The 18997-nt window shown below is 38.6% G+C and overlaps 1 protein-coding gene across 2 annotated transcripts in view; it reads right to left on the bottom strand.

The window, feature by feature from the left end:
• Nucleotides 1–1562: 1562 nt before the first annotated feature.
• sulf2a (sulfatase 2a) overlaps nt 1563–18997 on the bottom strand; it is a 115650-nt gene continuing 98215 nt past the window's right edge. For both annotated transcript variants that reach the window (XM_088338465.1, XM_088338466.1), the window contains 13 exons: nt 18925–18981; nt 18693–18822; nt 18411–18618; nt 16116–16374; nt 14585–14681; nt 14418–14512; nt 12812–12871; nt 12570–12733; nt 10539–10681; nt 8913–9021; nt 8803–8836; nt 5997–6050; nt 1563–4259 (listed from right to left, as the gene is read on the bottom strand). In XM_088338465.1, coding sequence (XP_088194591.1) covers nt 4229–4259; nt 5997–6050; nt 8803–8836; nt 8913–9021; nt 10539–10681; nt 12570–12733; nt 12812–12871; nt 14418–14512; nt 14585–14681; nt 16116–16374; nt 18411–18618; nt 18693–18822; nt 18925–18981 — 1441 coding nt within the window. In that variant the 3' untranslated portion in view covers nt 1563–4228. The remainder of the gene's footprint in view (nt 4260–5996; nt 6051–8802; nt 8837–8912; nt 9022–10538; nt 10682–12569; nt 12734–12811; nt 12872–14417; nt 14513–14584; nt 14682–16115; nt 16375–18410; nt 18619–18692; nt 18823–18924; nt 18982–18997) is intronic.

Here is an 18997-nt window from a genome sequence, read left to right as displayed (position 1 = left end):
AAACATGCATTTCAGGTGAATTGGCCGGTCCAAATTGTCCCTAGGTGTGAATGAGCGAATGAGTTGTCTGTCCCTGTGTGCCCTGCGATTGGCTGGCAACCAGTTCAGGGTGTCCCCTGCCCACTGCCCGGAGATGGCTGGGATGGGCTCCAGCCCCCTCCGCGACCCTAATGAGGATAAGCGGTTCGGCTAATGAGATGAGATGAGATATATATATATATATATATATTTGATTATTATTATTTATTTGATTCTGCGTTTTGGGTTGTATGGTGAGAAAAAGGGGTGCGGAGATTTTGGTCTTACTGAGCATCACTTTGGAGTTGCAGTGTGTTGTCTGAAAAGTGTACATTTGATTTAAATTATGGAACATTTTTTCCCTTTTGAATCATGGAGCTTGGCAAAGCATGTTAATAATTAACACATACAGGAAGTTACGTAGGTACAAATAATGTAATTTATTATATATGTATATATATATGGGCAGCAAGACGGCGCAGTGGTTAGCGCGTGTGCCGGACTTCCTGTGCGGAGTTTGTATGTTCTCCCCGTGCTTGCGTGGGTTTCCTCCGGGCACTCCGGTTTCCTCCCACTTTCCAAAGACATGCATTTCACGTGGATTGGCCGGTCCAAATTGTCCCTAGGTGTGAATGAGCGAGCGAGTTGTCTGTCCCGGTGTGCCCTGCAATTGGCTGGCAACCAGTTCAGGGTGTCCCCTGTCCACTGCTCGATGATTGCTGGGATGGGCTCCAGCACCCCCGTGACTCTACTGAGGATACGCGGTGCAGCTAATGAGATGAGATATATATATATCTCATGGTTGCGGCATAGTTGTATAATAAAAAAAAACCTCACACATTAAATAAATAAAAAAAACCTCACACATTTCCCAAATTTATCTTTTAATTGTTATTTTAAACCAAGTGGCCCCCCTTGTATCAGCCGAGTAGGCCTAACCTGAAAAAAACCCCAAGAATCCCTAATTATTTTTAAAATAAGTTAATTACTAGGCAGATGTTGTAGTAGTTGGATGAGCCTATTTTAACTATTCTTAAAATAACTACAACCTAGTTATCACATAATAATGACATGGCAGCATGAGTATTTTAATGCATATCAAAATTGAATGTAATGTAATTGCTTTCGTCACTTCTACTCATTTTCTGGTATCTGCTAGCACTATTTATTGCCTTATAATGTCATTTCTAACAAACCAATATCCATTTGACATTTTTATATTTAAAAACTGCGTCTTTTCAGACCTTTTTCACGAAGTCAGTGGAATACGCGGACAGATATACAGCGACCTCTACTGGTCATGTAGTAGTGACGTCACGTTTTGAGTTTCATGAAACACTTTATTCACAACGACTGTCAGCACTCACATCTATTCCCGACTTTAGAAATAAAAAATAGAAGAAACACATCGTCCGGTTACTCTTCTGGCACATAATAAACGTTATAGGTTAATGTATTCACAGTGAATCCTTTTTAAGTGCTTTTCTTTTCTCACGTCAAGAAGCAAAAGGACAATCTACATTCCACCTCGATAGAAATCAACTCCACGCAATGAGGTCCGCCTCTTCGCTATTATAAAAATATTGTAAACATTTACATCAATTGCACAACGTACATTCAATTACAAACTGTACAGCAAGTTTACTCTCTGTGTAGTTATCCCGTAGCACCATTTATAAGCAAGCTAGATTGAAGCACAGCTACTGTGTTGTGTTTTCGTTACAAAGGGGAAAATGAATGACATTATTCATACAACGTAAATTCCGGACTACAGAGCGCACCTGATTAAAAGCTGCATGCGCAAATTTAAAGAAAGAAATTTATAACAAGGAAGAAAACTTGTTTTGTACAAGCTGGATCAAAACAGCCATAAAAAGTGAACTCATTCACGTCCATTGCACATTGAAAAAATAAGCCGATTAATGTCTAATACAGAAAAGTAAAACATTATGCCGCAATTAAGAAACTGGTCTGCGGAATATGTTCGCAGGAGTAAGTCTTAATTAAAAGGTACATTAACATATGCCCAGGAAAAAATAGCCTCAAAACAAAACCCACTGTCTGTACTGACCAAAATTCAGAAGCCTGTACAATCACAAATGCCTGGGCCATGCAGAGCCATGCAACTAATTTTAAGCTCTCTCATCCCTTGCACACAAGACACAGTGATAGAGAGGAGACCTAGGAATATTGCTATATAACTACAAAAATTACCCATTATACATGAATACCTGGAATCTTTCTGACAAGTAGCATCGGCAGATTGAATATTTTAGTGTGGAAGGAGGTGACTACTTATCAGGTAATATTTTTGGACCAAAAACTGTGATCGTATATCAGGTTGTTATCAGCGCAGAGAAGATCCAAATACAGAAACACGTATCAAATTTATGAGTTTTTAAGGGAGAGAACGAAGCAACAAAGAACGCTCCATAAAGGAGAGGAATGGAAAAACTGTAAACAAAAACACAGTCCAAAAAATGGCCAAGCTGGATTTATAAGAAAATCTCATTACAAGGCAGTGAGGCGTTGAGGGTTTTCTTTGGCGCAGTTCCTGTGGGCTTGACATTCAAAGATCTGACAATGATTGTCAATGTTGCCCGTAAATACTACAGTCCCCATGTATGCCCACTTAGGCCATCAGTTGCGTAGCGCCTTTTGGCTGGCGTTGGCGGGCTGGAACATCACACGATAACCTTATAGTGTACCCCTCCATATTTACTAACTAGCGTTGGCATATATAATTTTTTTTTTTTCAGTAGTGATAGCAATAGTTGCCTCCTCTCTATTACTTTGTCATATGTGAAAAGGATGGAGCGCTTAAGACAGTGATTCTTAACCCTGTTGTGAGCTATCAAACCCCAGCAGTGTCATTGCACATTCACCGAACCCTACTTTAGTGTAAAACAAAACATGATTTATTTTCAAATTCAAGACATAAAGATTTTCTAATGCAGAAAAAAACAAACATAGTGCGCCATTTCACAAATTACAGAATTGCAAACCAGTGTGGCCTCTGCTTTTGCCTTTTAGGGACCAGTTCAGATTTCCATGGCTTCACCTTGACAAGTGCCGCTCTCATGTAATTTTTACAGCAATGTCTGTTCCTTTTCTTTGATTTTTATCCAGCATCCTCGAAAAAGAGTGATTGCAGAGCTATGTTGTAACAAATCGTGGGAAAAAAATGCTTGGCTTTCTTTGCACTGGAGACGTTTCCATTTGTTGACACCTAAATGTTAAGACTGGAGCTTTTTGTTCAGAGGAGTTGCTCTTGAACCTGGTTCTTCTGAATTTTTAAAATAATTTAGATAAGGTAATCATGCTTTAACATCAAACATGGACATCTGTATCTCTCACGCTTGATATTTCGTGCAGTGTACTAGTTGAAAACAGTTTATGTCATTGCGTATAGACATGATGAGTCAGTGTGTCTTGACCTCCATGGCAGACACACCACCGACCCCCTGAGACTGACTCACCAAACACAAAGGGGTTCCATTGAAACCACGTTGAGAACCACTAGCTTAATATCAGAAGCATGGCACAACATGTGTACAGGCTTTTGCCATTGTACGGGCTTCTGAATTTTAGTCAATATAGCACATTAACCCGCATCAATGTTTTAATTGTAGTCTGAAATTTACAGTACATTCTGCTAGTGATGAAATATTCAGGACTGGACGGACGGACATAAGAATGGTCTGGCTTGTTAAATAGGACCTTCAAATTGTGCCAAGTCGAGTGAGACTAACACTGATAGTTTGCTTACAGACATTCATTCCTAATTAATAAAGTTCATCTATAATACAAAAATGGCCTAGCGTCAGTTTGTATTCACTCGAGAGTTGACGAATCGTCATACAGGAGCAACATCCGTGGATCATGTGAAGGTTTTAAGATGCAAACTTGAATAAGTAGCAGCAGAGTGGACGTCTCGGTCCACTCCGGTCCAGTGTCACGAAGCTGTGAAAGCGAAGACGTAATCTAAAAGCGGTGAGACGGCGTGGCTCGTGCCTTCACATGCGGTCCCTTCAAAATCGTACCGTCCCCTTCCTCCACGTGAGAATGAAATGTGTGATGAAGAACAACTGATAATTACAGAGTTTATGAGCATCCTCTCAGTTTCTTTGTGCCCTTTTGCCTCAGCCGGCGGGTCCGTCGTCGTTCGGAACCCAAAAGATGTCATCGGGTCGGTGATCTGGAAACGGGATTAGCCGACCCATCCGTCCCAAATCTGGCCTCTGTCGGGAGAACGCGAAAGATTAGGTCGCAATTTAAGATATTTAACAGATGTGGGGCTCAGGTTGTAGTCCTTCCTGTTGAAGGAAACAGAAAAAATAAAGGACAAAAAGAAAAAGCGATAAGCATTGCATTGGAGGTGAAAGGTGATGCTTTTGGAGTACAGTAGACCCCCCAATATATGGCATCCCCGCAATAAGATATTTCCACTAGTTTCCAATTCCCTTAACTGCCAGGGACTTCCTGTGGTGGGTCTTGGCAGGTACAGCCTGGGGGCACCCAGCCCTCTCAAGTTATTTGCGTTGGGGTTTGCTTCCCCACATGAAACAGAGTACTGGTTTCTATGGTGACCAGCAGCAGAAATACCCTGATCTGACTCAGATACAGCACTTTTATCATCGGGTCGCCGTTGTTAAGCGCCCTCCTGCTTTTCAGAGCTGAGCATGAGGGCGTACTGTACAGCATTGACAGGCGGCGGCCCAAGCAATTATGCAACAGTTACATTAAAGTTGTGTTTTGGGTCCCTCCATACAGCATTTTTTTCCCCACTGTACAACGACAACAACAATTATTTTCATGACCTAAAACATATAAAATGTAAACTTTGCGGTGTTCCTGCATAAAAGTCTCTAAGATGCCTTTTTGAGATTGGTTGATGTCATAAGAGGCTGGTTTGCTTTTGGTTTGTGTCACCGCTTCTTGAAGTTGCTGATACGCTATTGGCTGAACTACCTCCCACAATGCCTTTCTCAGGATTTAGTTCAGTATCTTGTGTGATCGTGGAAACTTTGCGAGTTGGCCATACAATACGGTAATTGTCTTACTGTATTTATTCGCCTTGGTTCTTAAGGCTTGCAGTAATATTACAGAGAGAAGCAAAAAGATGAGAAGGATGGAAACTAAGCTTGCGATGATCAAGTATTACAAATGGCGACCTTTGCATGGTGCATGGCCGTAACAAATCGACAATCAACACTGTTCCTAAGTAGAAAGAGGCAATTAAAGCAACAATGGCATGTCAATCTTCGCAAGTTTTTAAAATCAATTTTCTTCTTAATCTGCCATCTCCTACCTTTTCTGCATCCACCCACAAACTCCACTGTACCAGTTTAAGTCACGTCACACTGGAGGTATATACATTTTCATTTTACCTTTACATTTATGTTTATCGATGATGTTATTTGATAATATACATGTATATTTCCATATAAGTAGTACTTACTATATACAATTTCATTACTATTGTTTAATAATGTGCACAAATAATGTCAAAGGTTTGTGGGTCACCCAGAGATTTTTTTTTGTAATTAATCAAATGAATAAAACATATAGTGGAGATATTGCAAAGTTTAGAAATAATGATTTTTATTTAAAATTTTTTTTCCTTTGTTTACCTCAGGTATCAGGGGTTTGGAACGCACCAGCTAAATACTATGAGTTTCTATCCCCTGCTATACAAGCAATCTCATATTGCAAACCCCAACTCAGAACAGATTGATGTTGTTTCCCGGGGGTCTACTGTACAAGATTTTTGTTTAATGCTAAAAAAATGTTCTTCTCCTCTGCAAAACTATTACAGAAAGCCGAAGGGGGGAAAAAAAGTCGTAAAACACCCCTAGGAGTGCGCGTGAAAAATCGGCGCGGTACTGTTGACAAAGAGCCGATGAGTGCTGCAAATGGACAATTGATAGCATTTGTTGGACGTGCCACGAGAGGACAAATGGTTGCGACAAACTCACAGCGATTTGGAGGACGGTTTCTTGACTTTTGGCCTCTTTCGACGATAAACCGGCCTGAGGCATGCACAGCACGGTGACGTGCACGGCAAACGCATGTAGACAAACATACAGGTATAAACACACACGTGCATGCAAACAAACACACACAAACACACAAAACGCAGAGATTAGGAATTAAACATCAGTACAAGATTAAATTGCCAAACTGTATGGAGACTTTGACGCATCAGTATGAAGTCTTTGAAAATAAATTCAGATATAAACTTCTCCGCCTCTCAGTTAACTGAGTTAAAACCACTGTAAATTAGAATATTGGCGCTGTCATGTTAAAAACACTTATCTCGAAAACTCTATATATAATATATGAATGAATTACTGGATATTGGACATTATCATTATAAAACAGTATAACAAAATTGCGGGTCTAATCCTTTTAGTGCAAGTAAAATCAATTAAAAAGAGAAAAACGTTAAAAATACAATTTAGTAATGATATATAACGAATATGTGCAATATATTGCAAAAACACTTTGATTTAGAGAATAATCAAACTTTAAATAGACAAACAAAGAGACAGTATGTAGTATTTAGTTCCTCATAGCAGTAAAAATTCTTCATTCGTTGAAAAAAGGCTGGAAATTAAAAGAATAAATGGTTTAGTTTGGTCACTTTGACTCTCCATAGTTTGTATTATTCTTTGTACTTTTTAGCACTTGTTTTTGGTTGCACTACAGAAAACAGTGACATCTAGTGTTCAAAATTAAGCACTGTCCCTGTAATGGACAGTTTTCAAATTTCAAAGTTTTCACACATGGCAACAAATATATAAAACTTGCTTGGATATAAAGTCATCATTGGTTTAGCGCTAATGCTAAAAAAACATACAAATACTAACCTAACTAGAAGTGTATTCCCTCAAATAAATACTAATATGCATATTTTAAGTAAAAACATAATCAAAGGTAGGATAACGTAGTTATTTCCTTCTCAATTTGTTCAAATGGATTTATCTTAGTATAACCTAATCATAACTTGCTTCTGTTGTCATCTAAATGTTTATACTATACATCTAAGGCACAATACTGCCCCAAGAGGCCAAAACATGCAAGAACAACCAGTAGTGCTGTCATTTAGTTTTAATTCATCATTTTTTATTTGTTACCATCATTCTAATTCATTTTTAAAGTTTAAATGTGAATGGGACAGTTTGTATGATTTGACCACAGTGTGTATTTTTGACCACTAGGTGTCACTGTGTTATGTGGTGCAAGTGTGGGCAAACTATGGCCCGTGGGCCACATGCGGCCCGTCAGGGTTTTTCATCCGGCCCGCCAAACGAAAATATAAATGTATCATTATAGAAATATCATGATAGTATGTGTAAAATTATAAAAATAAAAGTGCACCTTATAATAATGTATTGATCTTGTCCCCTTGGTCCCAAACATTCAAATAGCAGACTACATTTTCCTTTACTTGCTCTTTTTATCATGTATTTATTTTATTTCTTAACCTATGAGCGTTTTTAAATTAGGTTTTAATACTAAATCATTTTGCTTATTATTCAAATCAATATTGTTATTCTTTTAATGAATAAAGTTTTTTTTACCAGGAGGAGGAGCTATATAATACCGATAATGGGTGGGTAATCTGGGTGGATCCCTAAACCATTAGGGTTGTAGGGGCACCATTTCCTATGGTGTGTCATGGGCAAGTACAGGCTGGTGGCGCCCATCTCTCTCCAGGCCCTTTGATAAATAATACTGTCCCTTTAATATAATTCAACCGCAATTTTACTTCATTGTCATTGTAGCTGGGTACAATCCGCTTCTATGCACAACACTGCCCGTTGAGGCCAATCTGTGTAAGAACAGCCAGTAGTACTGTACAGTATTTTTATTTGACTTTTTACTATTGTAAATTGTTACTGTGATTTTAAATCTTATTTAAAGGGACAGTGTGTATTATTTAGCACCTCCTAGCAGAAAAAAAACCTAATTCATTAAAAAAACAATATTGACCCAAGTCTCATCTCATCTCATTAGCTACACCGCTTATCCTCAGTAGGGTCGCGGGGGTGCTGGATCCCATCCCAGCAACCATCAGGCAGTGGGCAGGGGACACCCTGAACTGGTTTCCAGGCAAACGCAGGGCAATTGACCCAAGTAATACCCAAAAATATACACAGGAAGTGGTGCCCCGATGAGCCAGGCAGGTAAAGGATCTGCGAACCACTATCATTTAACCGTGTTTTTTATTTAATACTTGTGGTCAATAATTTTGGATTAAGATAAGCCTCGCTTAGAGGGAGCTGACGTGATTATATTGCTGCTGCGGTTATGCAAAAACCAAAAACATTGAAAAAAGGCTTGGAGAAAAAATGAGAAGAAAAAATGTGCAGATAGGTCACTTTGAGAATCTGTAGTTTGTCGAACCACACAATACATCGACATCTAGTGATTAAATAATACACACTGTTCCATTAATGCTTTTTTAAAAACACATTTTGTAATTTGATCATTTATCTGCTGTGCTGTATTTGTCTGTTAATAAAATAATTAGCCTTTTTAAAGTATATTCCTGCAGTTTTTAGCCCCACGGTAACAAAAAATGTGATCAGTGAGCACTGAGTACATAGTGGCTTTGTCAAGAAGTCAAGGCAGGTGAGGTAATTTGATCAGGAACTCCACTAAAGACACACCAGGGAATCTTAAACCTCCCCAAGCTGTTATTGTAACCTGAATTCCATCAGCTACGTTTGTAAAAGAAATCAGGAAAAAAAACAAGGACGGAGAACTAGAAAATACCTGTATTCGCTAAAGTAGTTTCGCTCTTTTCCCCCTGAAAAAGAAACGAAAGCACAATAAGTTTCACGCTGAAACGAGACCATCCATGGCAAAGTCTTGTTATTTTTCACCCTTCTCCGGGTTGCACTGCTTGTGTCCCTTGCAAGCGCGTAACTCCATGAGCTGTTGATGCATCGAATTCAAAGCGTCGCGGTCCAGGCTGCTGACGGCGTTCATCAGCTGCCGGGATAATCCAAACATCCACGTTATTCAACTCCACGTAATTCAAATCGCACAAAACAAAGTCTCCGGGGAGGTTTTGCACGAAAGTAGCATGAAGAAATCCAGGCTAACTGAATAAATTCTGCTTGAACTAGTATGGCCGGCGCATTTTGGCTTAATTGGTTGCACAGGCCAAAATGAAATGGTGTCGCTAAGTCAACCCAGCTGTAAGTATAAGGGATAAGTGCGTGTTTACAGCACCTTCAAATAGACACCCAGGATTTATTTCAAAACAGAAACGTGTCGCTCATAGTTTTTACTTCTTTTTAACAATTAGAATGAAGAGAAAGAGATAGAAGAGAGAGAGAAAAGAGAGAGTGAGAGAAAGAGAGAGAGAGAGAGAGAGGAAGACAGAGAGAGGGAGAGAGAGACAAAAGAGCGTAAAATAAAGAGAAGCGGGGAAAAAAAGAGAGAATAAGGGTAAGTGGGAGAAATATGAATAAAGCAGAGGAGAAAGAGAGAGAAAGCAAGACAGAGAAAGAGAGAGAGACAGAGAGAAAAATGTGAAAGGGAAGGGAAGAAAGTGATAAAGAGAGAAAACGAGAGCAAGAAGAAGAGAAAGAGAAATTGAGAAAAAGAGAAAGTGAGAGAGACAATGAGAGAAAATAAGAAAGAGATAGAGTCAGCAAGAGAGAGAAAGAGAAATAGAGAGAAATAAAGATAAACAGAGAGAAAGAGAGAGCCCAAAGAGAGAAAAAGAGAAAGAAACTTCAGTTGCTTTGCTTTGGTGACATCAGGTGGACATATTTAAAACTGCAACTCACTTTTCTCTTGCTTTTCTCTCAGCTTTGTCCTGCAGACTCAATCTTAGGGAGAGCCTGATCCGCCCCGCGGGCTGCATGTTTACACTAATGATGTAGTGTATAGAAGAGAAGAAAGACATTGGGAGGGAGAGAGAGGGGAGAGAGAGAGAGAGAGAGAGAGAGAGAGAGTGAGCAAAGGATAGGGAGGAAAAAAAGAGAGACAAAGAGAGAATAAAAACAGATAGAGAGAAAAATGGTAAAAAGAGAGAGAGCAAGAGAGTGAGAGGTATTGAGAGACATATAAAGGTAATAAAAAAGAAAAGAAGAAAGACAGAGAGAGAAGAGAGATAGAGAAAGAGCTAGTGAGAAAAAGAGGGATAAAGCAGGTGAGAAAGCGAGAGTAAGAAATAATTATAGCTCCAGTGTCTATGTGAGTGGTGCCTGGCTTTGGCGTTGTCAAATGAGCATATTAAAAACTGCAGCTCAAATTAAATTGAGCAGGCCGGATTTAATCTATTGGCGGGCATGAACAAGCCCTCGAGACGCATGTTTGACACCGATGCTCTAGCGGATAAATCGTCACAGTAACTAAGCCCAGCTAAATTTAACCTGCTCTCATGCAACGGACCTGAGGCTAAATTTATCCAAGATAATAAACATATCCCGACTTAATCCTTTATCTTACTTTCGTGCAATGAGCCCCAGGAGGGCATCCTGGGTGGACACGCTCACCTGGTACGGGTCAGTGTTGAGGTCAAAATACTCCAGGAAACCGGTAGCGAACTCGCAAAACAGGAAGTTGTGTGTGTCGTTGATGGTCCTCAGGCACCAGTAGGTATTGTTGTTGGCACTGGTGCACGCGCAGAAGGGCCCCACTGAGGCAGGGAGGTGCAAAATCAAAATCAAAACACTCTTCCCAACTATTGTTTTCAGTCATCGCTGCCACCGGAGGCGCCGTAGTTAATCATAGGCGCGTTTTCCAATTAACACCAATCGCCAGTCACAAGGTCATGCTTTTGTTTGTTTTTTTATACCAAGAACTGAATAGGAGGAGAAATAGACTTGATTGTAGCTCACTATTAAGAACATGATGTAAAGTGCGAAAAATATTCACTACAGCCTCTTTTTATCCTTCAAAAACGTGCAATAAGAACCATACACAGGGTAGGATATCGGGATCATACTAATATTGTATTCATGCAGTCCAAATTATTAAAATTGGATGATTTAATAAAATGTTTCACTTCACAACTGCTTTTTAAGGTCAACAAAAACATAGTGCCAGAAAACATCCAAAAATTAATCATTCGGAAAGAGGGAAATTATAACTTGAGGGGCTGTAGTAAATCTAAAATCCCAAAGGTGAGAACCACCAGGAAAAGTATGTGTGTGTCTGTGTGTGGAGTCAAACCTTGGAATAATTTACAAGATGTGATCAAACAATGTCCAACTATTCATGTGTTCACATTTAGATACAAAAAAACATTACTGGCGAAATACAGGGATGAAGAAAATGGGATATGAGTAAGATTAGAAATACTGCGTTTAAAATTATGGTTAACTTGTTGTTATTGTTGCTATTATTATATCATAACTGTTATTATAAATATTATTTTTATTCTTATTGTTGTTATCATCATTGGTGCCGCAGTGACATTTGGTAACTACGCGCATTATGACGTTGAGGGATGGGTATTACAAAGATTAGTGTATAAAATATGTGATTATTGTAATTGTTATAATTATTGATATCTGACCTATGTAATAAGTATATCCATGAGATTTTGTTGTATTAGACACAAGAGAAGAGGATTCGTAAAATGTATTTAATAGGGAAAATAAAGGGGTAGGGAAAATAAGCATCTGCTTCTGACTACCCCTTTTCTAACAAGTTATGTGACATTATTTTGTTGTTGACTCATTGTTTTTGTCCTGTTTTTATTTTAATGTTCGAAATAAAGTTTTCATTCATTCAAAAATATCCAAAACCTATGGCGGCTTGCATAATATACAAAACAGGACTGAAAAGCAAAAAAAAACCCATCCGGCCACCCGAAATTTTTTTAATTTATGCAATGATTTAGATTATGACCTTAAAAATTTTCCTAATTTATATCAATTTCAAAATCATGTACTACACACGTTTTAGATAAATATGCTAAGAGCATCAATACATCATGAGTTTCTTTGGATTTTTCCATTGACATTACCCTCAACGGAACTAATCCAGCACTGGACAAAAGAAGTTTTTTTTTTCTTTTGTTCTCGACTTTGATGCCAGAAATAAAGCTGCCATCTTGCTGTTAGCACATACTTTGTGCTATTTTGAGCAGTTCCTATCTACGATTTCCTTTTGTGTCATTAGGCTTCTGTAAACTGACATCAATTCTGCCATTGTGGTTCGACAATGCACTCGCAGCTTGGCTACGTCAGACTTGTTCACAAACACGGAAAGGGGTCGCTAGGCGTTGGTTAATACTTGAGAAATTATTGTAGTATACAAGGCAGAAAAATGAGCCAAATTTGGACTCATTTTAATGATATCTTTCAATCGTAGGGATATTTTTGGTTTTAGTTTTTCTTATGCTAAATTATATTTTTGCGTGTTTTTCAGAGGATCGGTGTCTATATTGGTTGAATTAGAATTGTTTGACACCTCTGAATTAAATCGATCAAATGGAAACCAAAATATGAAATCAACTGAACTTGTTTTACGTGTTCTTAGGGAGCATAACATATCAGTAGTTGACTGCAATGCCTTACTTGTCCAGAAGGGAGCAGTCTGCCAGTGATGATTGTCATGGGTGAAGCAAGTAAGGCCCGGCATGCTGCAAGTGTCGTTGTTCTGGAGCCTTTTCAGGAATTTGCGGAGTTTCTTCCTGCGTTTCTGCTCCTTCTGCAGCCACTGCGTCTTTTGCTTGGGCATTCTGAGGAGAGGGGTTCAAAACACTAAAACAACGCTACACATTGCTCACTGTGCCTTAGTCATACACAATCGTTTTTACCTGATTGAATGGAGGCGTCCATTGCCCAGCATGAAGTTGTCTTTTGTCTTGAACGGAAAGCTGTATAGACAATGCATGTGAAGGATTTCGGAAGTATTGAGATAAGATCTGAACCAAATGTTCTAATCGAAGGCATAGGTTTGATCTTGGAATTGGTGGGGACATAACCAATGTTCCCTCTAATTTTCCACGGGTCTGAATGTTCACACTTGAAACAACAGTGAGCAACAGCAATCCCAAGTGTGGCAACTAATCCATTATCAAACATGTCCAAAACTTGACATCAAGTAAGTATCGATAAGAATTAACAAGTTTACAGACTAAGACTAATCAAGTGCAACTATTGTTTTCAAAGTTTTTACCTTTTTCTCGAAAACCAACTCTTTCATTATTTTTGCATGAAGTTAACGATAAGTAAATCAATGGGAGCCCTTAAACAAAGCAGATATTTTAAGGGATCTGAGCCTATTAAACCCTACTTCTAATACAGAGGAACCTCAGTTCTCGACCATAATCCGTTCCAGAACCCTGTTCGAGAACCGATTTGTTCAATCACCGAAATCATTTTTCCAATTAAAAATAATGTAAATCGTTTTCATCCGTTCCAACACCCTGAATGTTTACCATGAATGTTTAACGTAAACATGAAGCTAACCCAGGCTAATCGTACGTTCGCGTTATCGTAATCTTCCGTACGAAAGATTACTCTAACATGAACGTGTAAAATAAAAAAATCAGGTCGTTTACAAGTCATTTAGCACCACAAGTGGCTAGCGCTTCATTGGAAAGGGGGCTCCGTTCCAACACCCTGAATTTTGGGCTCGGTTCCAACACCCTGAATGTTTACCTGAATGTTCAACGTAATCATAGAGCTAACCCAGGCTAATTGTACGTTCGCGTTATTGTAATCTTCCGTACGAAAGATTACGCAAAAAAAAAAAGATAAAGAAAAGAATTATGAATAGGATTTCTTACCTTTGTGGTGGTCAGCAGAAGGCGCATGCTGTATTCCCTAGCAAGATCAGAAACTCGCACACCTCTTTCATATTTAGCTATTATGTCTTTCTTAAAGGCAATAGTTGTACGAACAACTTTTCCTTTTTCACCTGTCCTGCTTGCACCGACCTTCTTCGGAGGCATAGTTAGGGGCTAAAACACTCCGTTCACCGATATTAAAAGCGAAAGCAAAAAGAGGCAAGTGCGCACGTGAGAACAGTTGGTCACGAGGGGTGGGGGCGATCTACACGATCTACACCCAAACGCCGCTCAGCATCGCACTCTAGCGTACGCATTACCGGCGTTCGAACTCCGATTTTTTAAACGAACAGCGAAGCAAGAATTTCTCAAAATTTTTGGTCGAACACCGATTTGTTCGAACTGAGAGGCGTTCGAAAACCGAGGTTCCACTGTAATTACAACCTGTTAAACCATACGTTACTATTTTGGAAATGCATATAAAATCTGGCAGCCCTTCACACACTAATCAGTAATAGAAAATTAGCTCTCAGCTTCAAAAAAGTTAGTGACTCCTGCTTTATCCGTATAGTACAATGCTTAAATGCTGTTTTATTCAATGTATTTCAAGCATAAACGAAAAACGACTCACCCGGGAGTGTTACACTGACAATCCTCTGGGCGCACCTGCTTCAGGTGTCCTTTGACCTCACGCAAGTTCTTTATCTTGGTCTGCAAGGTTTCAATCTAGACAGCGAAGGATCACAAACGGCAAAGTTCAGTAAGGTGTCTTATTTCTGGAATATGATATAAATATACCTCATGTTCAATGTGCGTTTTGTGGTCTTTCCAAGCCTGCAAGGATTTATACAGGCCACCGTCGCATTTCACGGTGTCATTCATTAAAATAGAGCATCTGTCAAGACAGCACATTAGATCGTTCACGTTAATTATATCTCAATTATCTATTGCATCCTACTAGAAAAAGGGCTACTAACGTAACTCCCTTAGAACACCTGTGTAGCCTGCAGATTGGGTCTGAAAATAGCTCATCAGTGATGGGTCATTGTGATTTTCCAGGCAATTTGATTTCTAAATGACATGGTGTTTTAATGTTTGACTGAACCTATTCAAACCTACTCCTGAAAAATTTAAAACCTGGTAATAACAATATAATAAAATAGTAATTACACAATAGCTTGTAATTTTGGAAATGAATATTCAACTGGTAGCCCTTTTTCCTTTTGTCAGCTTCAAAAAGGTTGATGACCCATGTTCGAGAATATGGACGTCCCAAAATATCTGAATAAATAAGCAAGTAAGTGAATGAGTAAGTGTGTAAAAGAGTAAGTGAGTAAAGAGTTAGAGTGAAAGAGTAAAAGAGGGAAAGAGTAAGTAAGTAAAAGTGTAAAAGAGTCAGAGTGAGTGAGTGGGTGAGTGACTAAAAGAGTAAGGGAATAAAGGGTAAGTGAATAAATGAGTAAAAAAAAGTAAAAGAGTGAACGAGTGAGTGAGTAACAGTGCAAGTGAGTAAAAGAGTAAATAAGTAAAAACTTAAGGGTGAATAAGAGAAGAAATCTATACATATCAAAATGGTAAAGAACAAATTGTTGAAAATAAATACAAATAAATTATCAAACATATAAAAACAACAACATAAAATAATTACATACATAATGAAATCATAATGAAATTTAAATATACAAGTTTTTATCTTTTATTGGCGGACGATTTTCTGTCACCAGTACTACAACACGATCAATCAGAATATTATTCTTTATTTCTGTTCGATTCTTTAAAGGGACGGTGTGTATTATTTAGTGCCTTTATTGGTAAAAAAGGAAATTTAAATTGTTAAAAGTATATATATATATATATATATATATATATATATATATATATATATATATATATATATAATTATTTAGATAATAAGCAAAAAATACACCAACTCCCATGTAAATGTAATTTGAGGAATTTGCATTTATTTAACAACACGAGCTTTACCAAGAAAGACCTGAAATAACTGTCCGCCATCTTGCTGCTCAGGGTACCCAAAAACCTAAAAAGGTCTGGGCCAAAAAATTAATAGTAAAATCGTGCATTTTGGTCTCTTTGAGTCTCTGTAGTTTGTATTCTTCCTCCTGCTTTTTAGCATTTATTTTTGGTTGAACTACGCAATACAGTGACATCGAAAGGTCAAACACACTATATATTTAAGCATTTTATTACATGTTTATATTGGGTGCCAAGTCTAATCTTGTAAACAATGTACACCATGTTGCAATACATAACAATAAAGTCTATTCGATTCGATTTTATTCTACAAAAAATGTGTACCAAAACCAACCTGTATGTGACCTTGAGGGCAGAAGGTGGCGTCATTTTTGTGTTGGTGGTGGGCCGAGCTGTGACCCCCAGGCCACTAAATTCTTCATCTTCCTCCTCGTGCACCGAACCTTTACTTTTGTCCAAAATGGAAGTGTTGCCCTGGAACACGGCAGAATGGTAGGAGTCTTCCAGGTCCACGGCATACAAGTCCCCATCTAGCTCAAAGGAGACTGAGCGGGCCCAGCGCTTTCTAGAGGCAGGCTTGCTGGGCTTTAACTCTAAATAGAATAGAAAAGAATAGTCTTCATAATGCCTGATATCAACTTAGTGTACATTGTTTTTCAACATGTTATTAACACGTAATAAGTGACCTAAAAGAAAAAAAAGAATAAGATAAAAAGATAATGCTAAAAGAGATAGGCAATATTTACAAGGTAGTGCTTGGAGACTGGCTTAAGTTGTAAGTGCATCAGAAAATAGTGCAATGGTATTAGCTGCATCTTTGTGCGAAAAATAAGAATAGAAGTATTTCTATATATAGAGTATGTCACATTTCTGCAAAGATTTCATCATTATGTTTAATTGAACAACACTGAAGAAACATTGCTTGGACACAATGAAAGGTAGTCTGTGTGAAGCATATATAGCAGTGTAAATTTATTTATTTTCTCCCTAAAAAAATAAAAATACTGCCCTTAGTGGCTAAACCCCTGGTAACAAAAGTGAGTACACCCGAAAGTAAAGGTTCCTGAAGTTCAATATTTTGTGTGGCCACCATGGTTTTGCGGAACCACTTTAATCCTCCTGGCCATAGTCTTCACCAGAGTCTTACAAATTGCCACTCCTCCATGACAACGAGACTGAGCCGGGGGATATTGAAGATCTTGTCATTCTCCACCTTCCGCTTGAGGAAACCCCAAAGATGTACTATTGGGCTTGGATCCGAAAACACGCTTGGTCAGTCCATCCCTTTTAGAGAATCCTTGATCATTTTGGAGATGTATTTGGGGTGATTGTCAGGCTGGAACATAACCTGTGACCCAGTTCCTGGAAGGAGGGGATCATTCCTTGCTCCAGTATTTTACAGTACATGCTCGAGTTTATGTTTTCCTCAATCAAGTGCAACTTCCCAACTCCAGTTGCAGTCATGCAGCTCCAAACCATGACATTCTCAACATCGCCACACATGCTTTTCACCATTTGAGCCAAATCAATTCATCTTTGTCTCATCAGACCAGAGGATATCTTTCCAGGAAGCCATGGCCTTTGTTGACAGACTTCTTTTCATTTAGTCAAAGTGATGTTTCTTCGGTGATGTTCTGTTAAACATTATAAGAAAATCTCTGCAGAAATGTGATGGGTGGACTTACTTGTGTGACACACTGTAGCAAGATACATCTATTTTACATATTTGTGTGGTGATATGTCTGGGGAAGAGCCTAGAAGTTCTTGTCTTAGGGACCAGTAGCTTCTACCAGAGAGCAGTGAGTCAAAGAGGTGGTGGCTTAGGTGAGAGGAGTCTTCAATAATATTGTTATCCTTCGGAGTTGACAGAAAGCAGCCAATGATTTTATGGGCTGTGTTGATGGATGTCCCCAAGATTCTCCTTTGCACTTATTTTTTGCTGTTTTGTGCAGATTTCATTTTGCAATTTTCTGAATATTGTTTTTGTTCTGTTACTGAAATAATCCTTTTCCCTTTTTTTGGATGTGGGATGGGGATCTTTTCTATTTATTTGAGAAACATACAGCACAACAGGACAATTTTCTTCTTTTATCGAGAGCTTGCTAAGCAAACATGGCTGCACAATAAAATTATTTTTTATGTAGGTTTTGAACAAAGAGATGGTATGAGTGTTTGTCATTGGAGTCCAGACACAAAACATGTCAATAAATAATAGACTTTTTCAAAGTACTTAGAAACACAGAAGCAAAGCTGTCGTTTGGAGTAACCCTCTACTGCCATTTTGAAAAATAACTTTTTTTCTATTTTTTAGACTATATATTTTTCATGACATAGGAAAAAGACATTAAAATATATTTTTTAAATAGATTTTTTGGAAAATATATATTTTTAAAGCCAATGCTCAAATTTTTAAAATGTATGTACATGTGCTTCTGTAACCTACTTAGTAAAAACTGTTATTTTTTATGATTTGGCAAAAACACTGCCACCTTATGACCACTTGATGACAGTATAGACACATTTTTTTTCCACAACTCATCAAAACTTTGCAATTTTAATCCGAAACACTCGGGAAAAAACAAGATTTTATCCTGAATGTATTTGAGAGTGATATATAAGATCATCTTACTTTTCTTAGTGAGCAGTTTCTTTCTTTTGAAGATGGGAGCTGTATAGTCCAAGTGCCCGCAGTTGCATTCGTCTCCAGCAGACGAAAAGGGTACCTGGGGAGCACCCCTGGCCATCACAGCCTGCACCCGTGGGGCATAGAGACTAGCCATGCCCTTGCACTTATACAGCCTCAGCTTGCCTGAAGGGTCCTCCACACACTGCCACTTCTGAATTAAGAGATGAGGATTGCAGTGTTGGTGCAGGACTAACAAAAGACCACATGCTCATAGAGACAAAATACCTGTCCCGGTTGTTGACACGAAGTCTGGTACTCTGCCTTCTGGCAAAGCTCCCTCACTCGCTGGTATTTGGGCAGGAAGTTCTCCTCCTGAGCCATTTCCTTCCCGTCTCCCTTCTTGTGGAGCGGCTTTCTGCAAGAACAGTGAATGGAACATCGGAAAGACTTCCAGGAAATCGTGGACAGAGAGGTTTTTGTCAGGCGAGGACAAGGCCACTAATGGACTAAAACGTACCCTCTCTCCACAAGGAAGGAGTCTCTCCAGGTTTTAATTTTCCTGTTTGAATTAAACCTGTCAAACAAAAATG

The sequence above is a fragment of the Urocampus carinirostris genome, chromosome 6 (assembly GCF_059441175.1).
Source record: "Urocampus carinirostris isolate Australia breed hairy pipefish chromosome 6, RoL_Ucar_1.0, whole genome shotgun sequence".
In the NCBI taxonomy this organism is placed as follows: Eukaryota; Metazoa; Chordata; class Actinopteri; order Syngnathiformes; family Syngnathidae; genus Urocampus; species Urocampus carinirostris.
The sequence above is the reverse complement of the archived record's forward strand: the minus strand, read 5'-3'. Positions and strand labels throughout refer to the sequence as shown.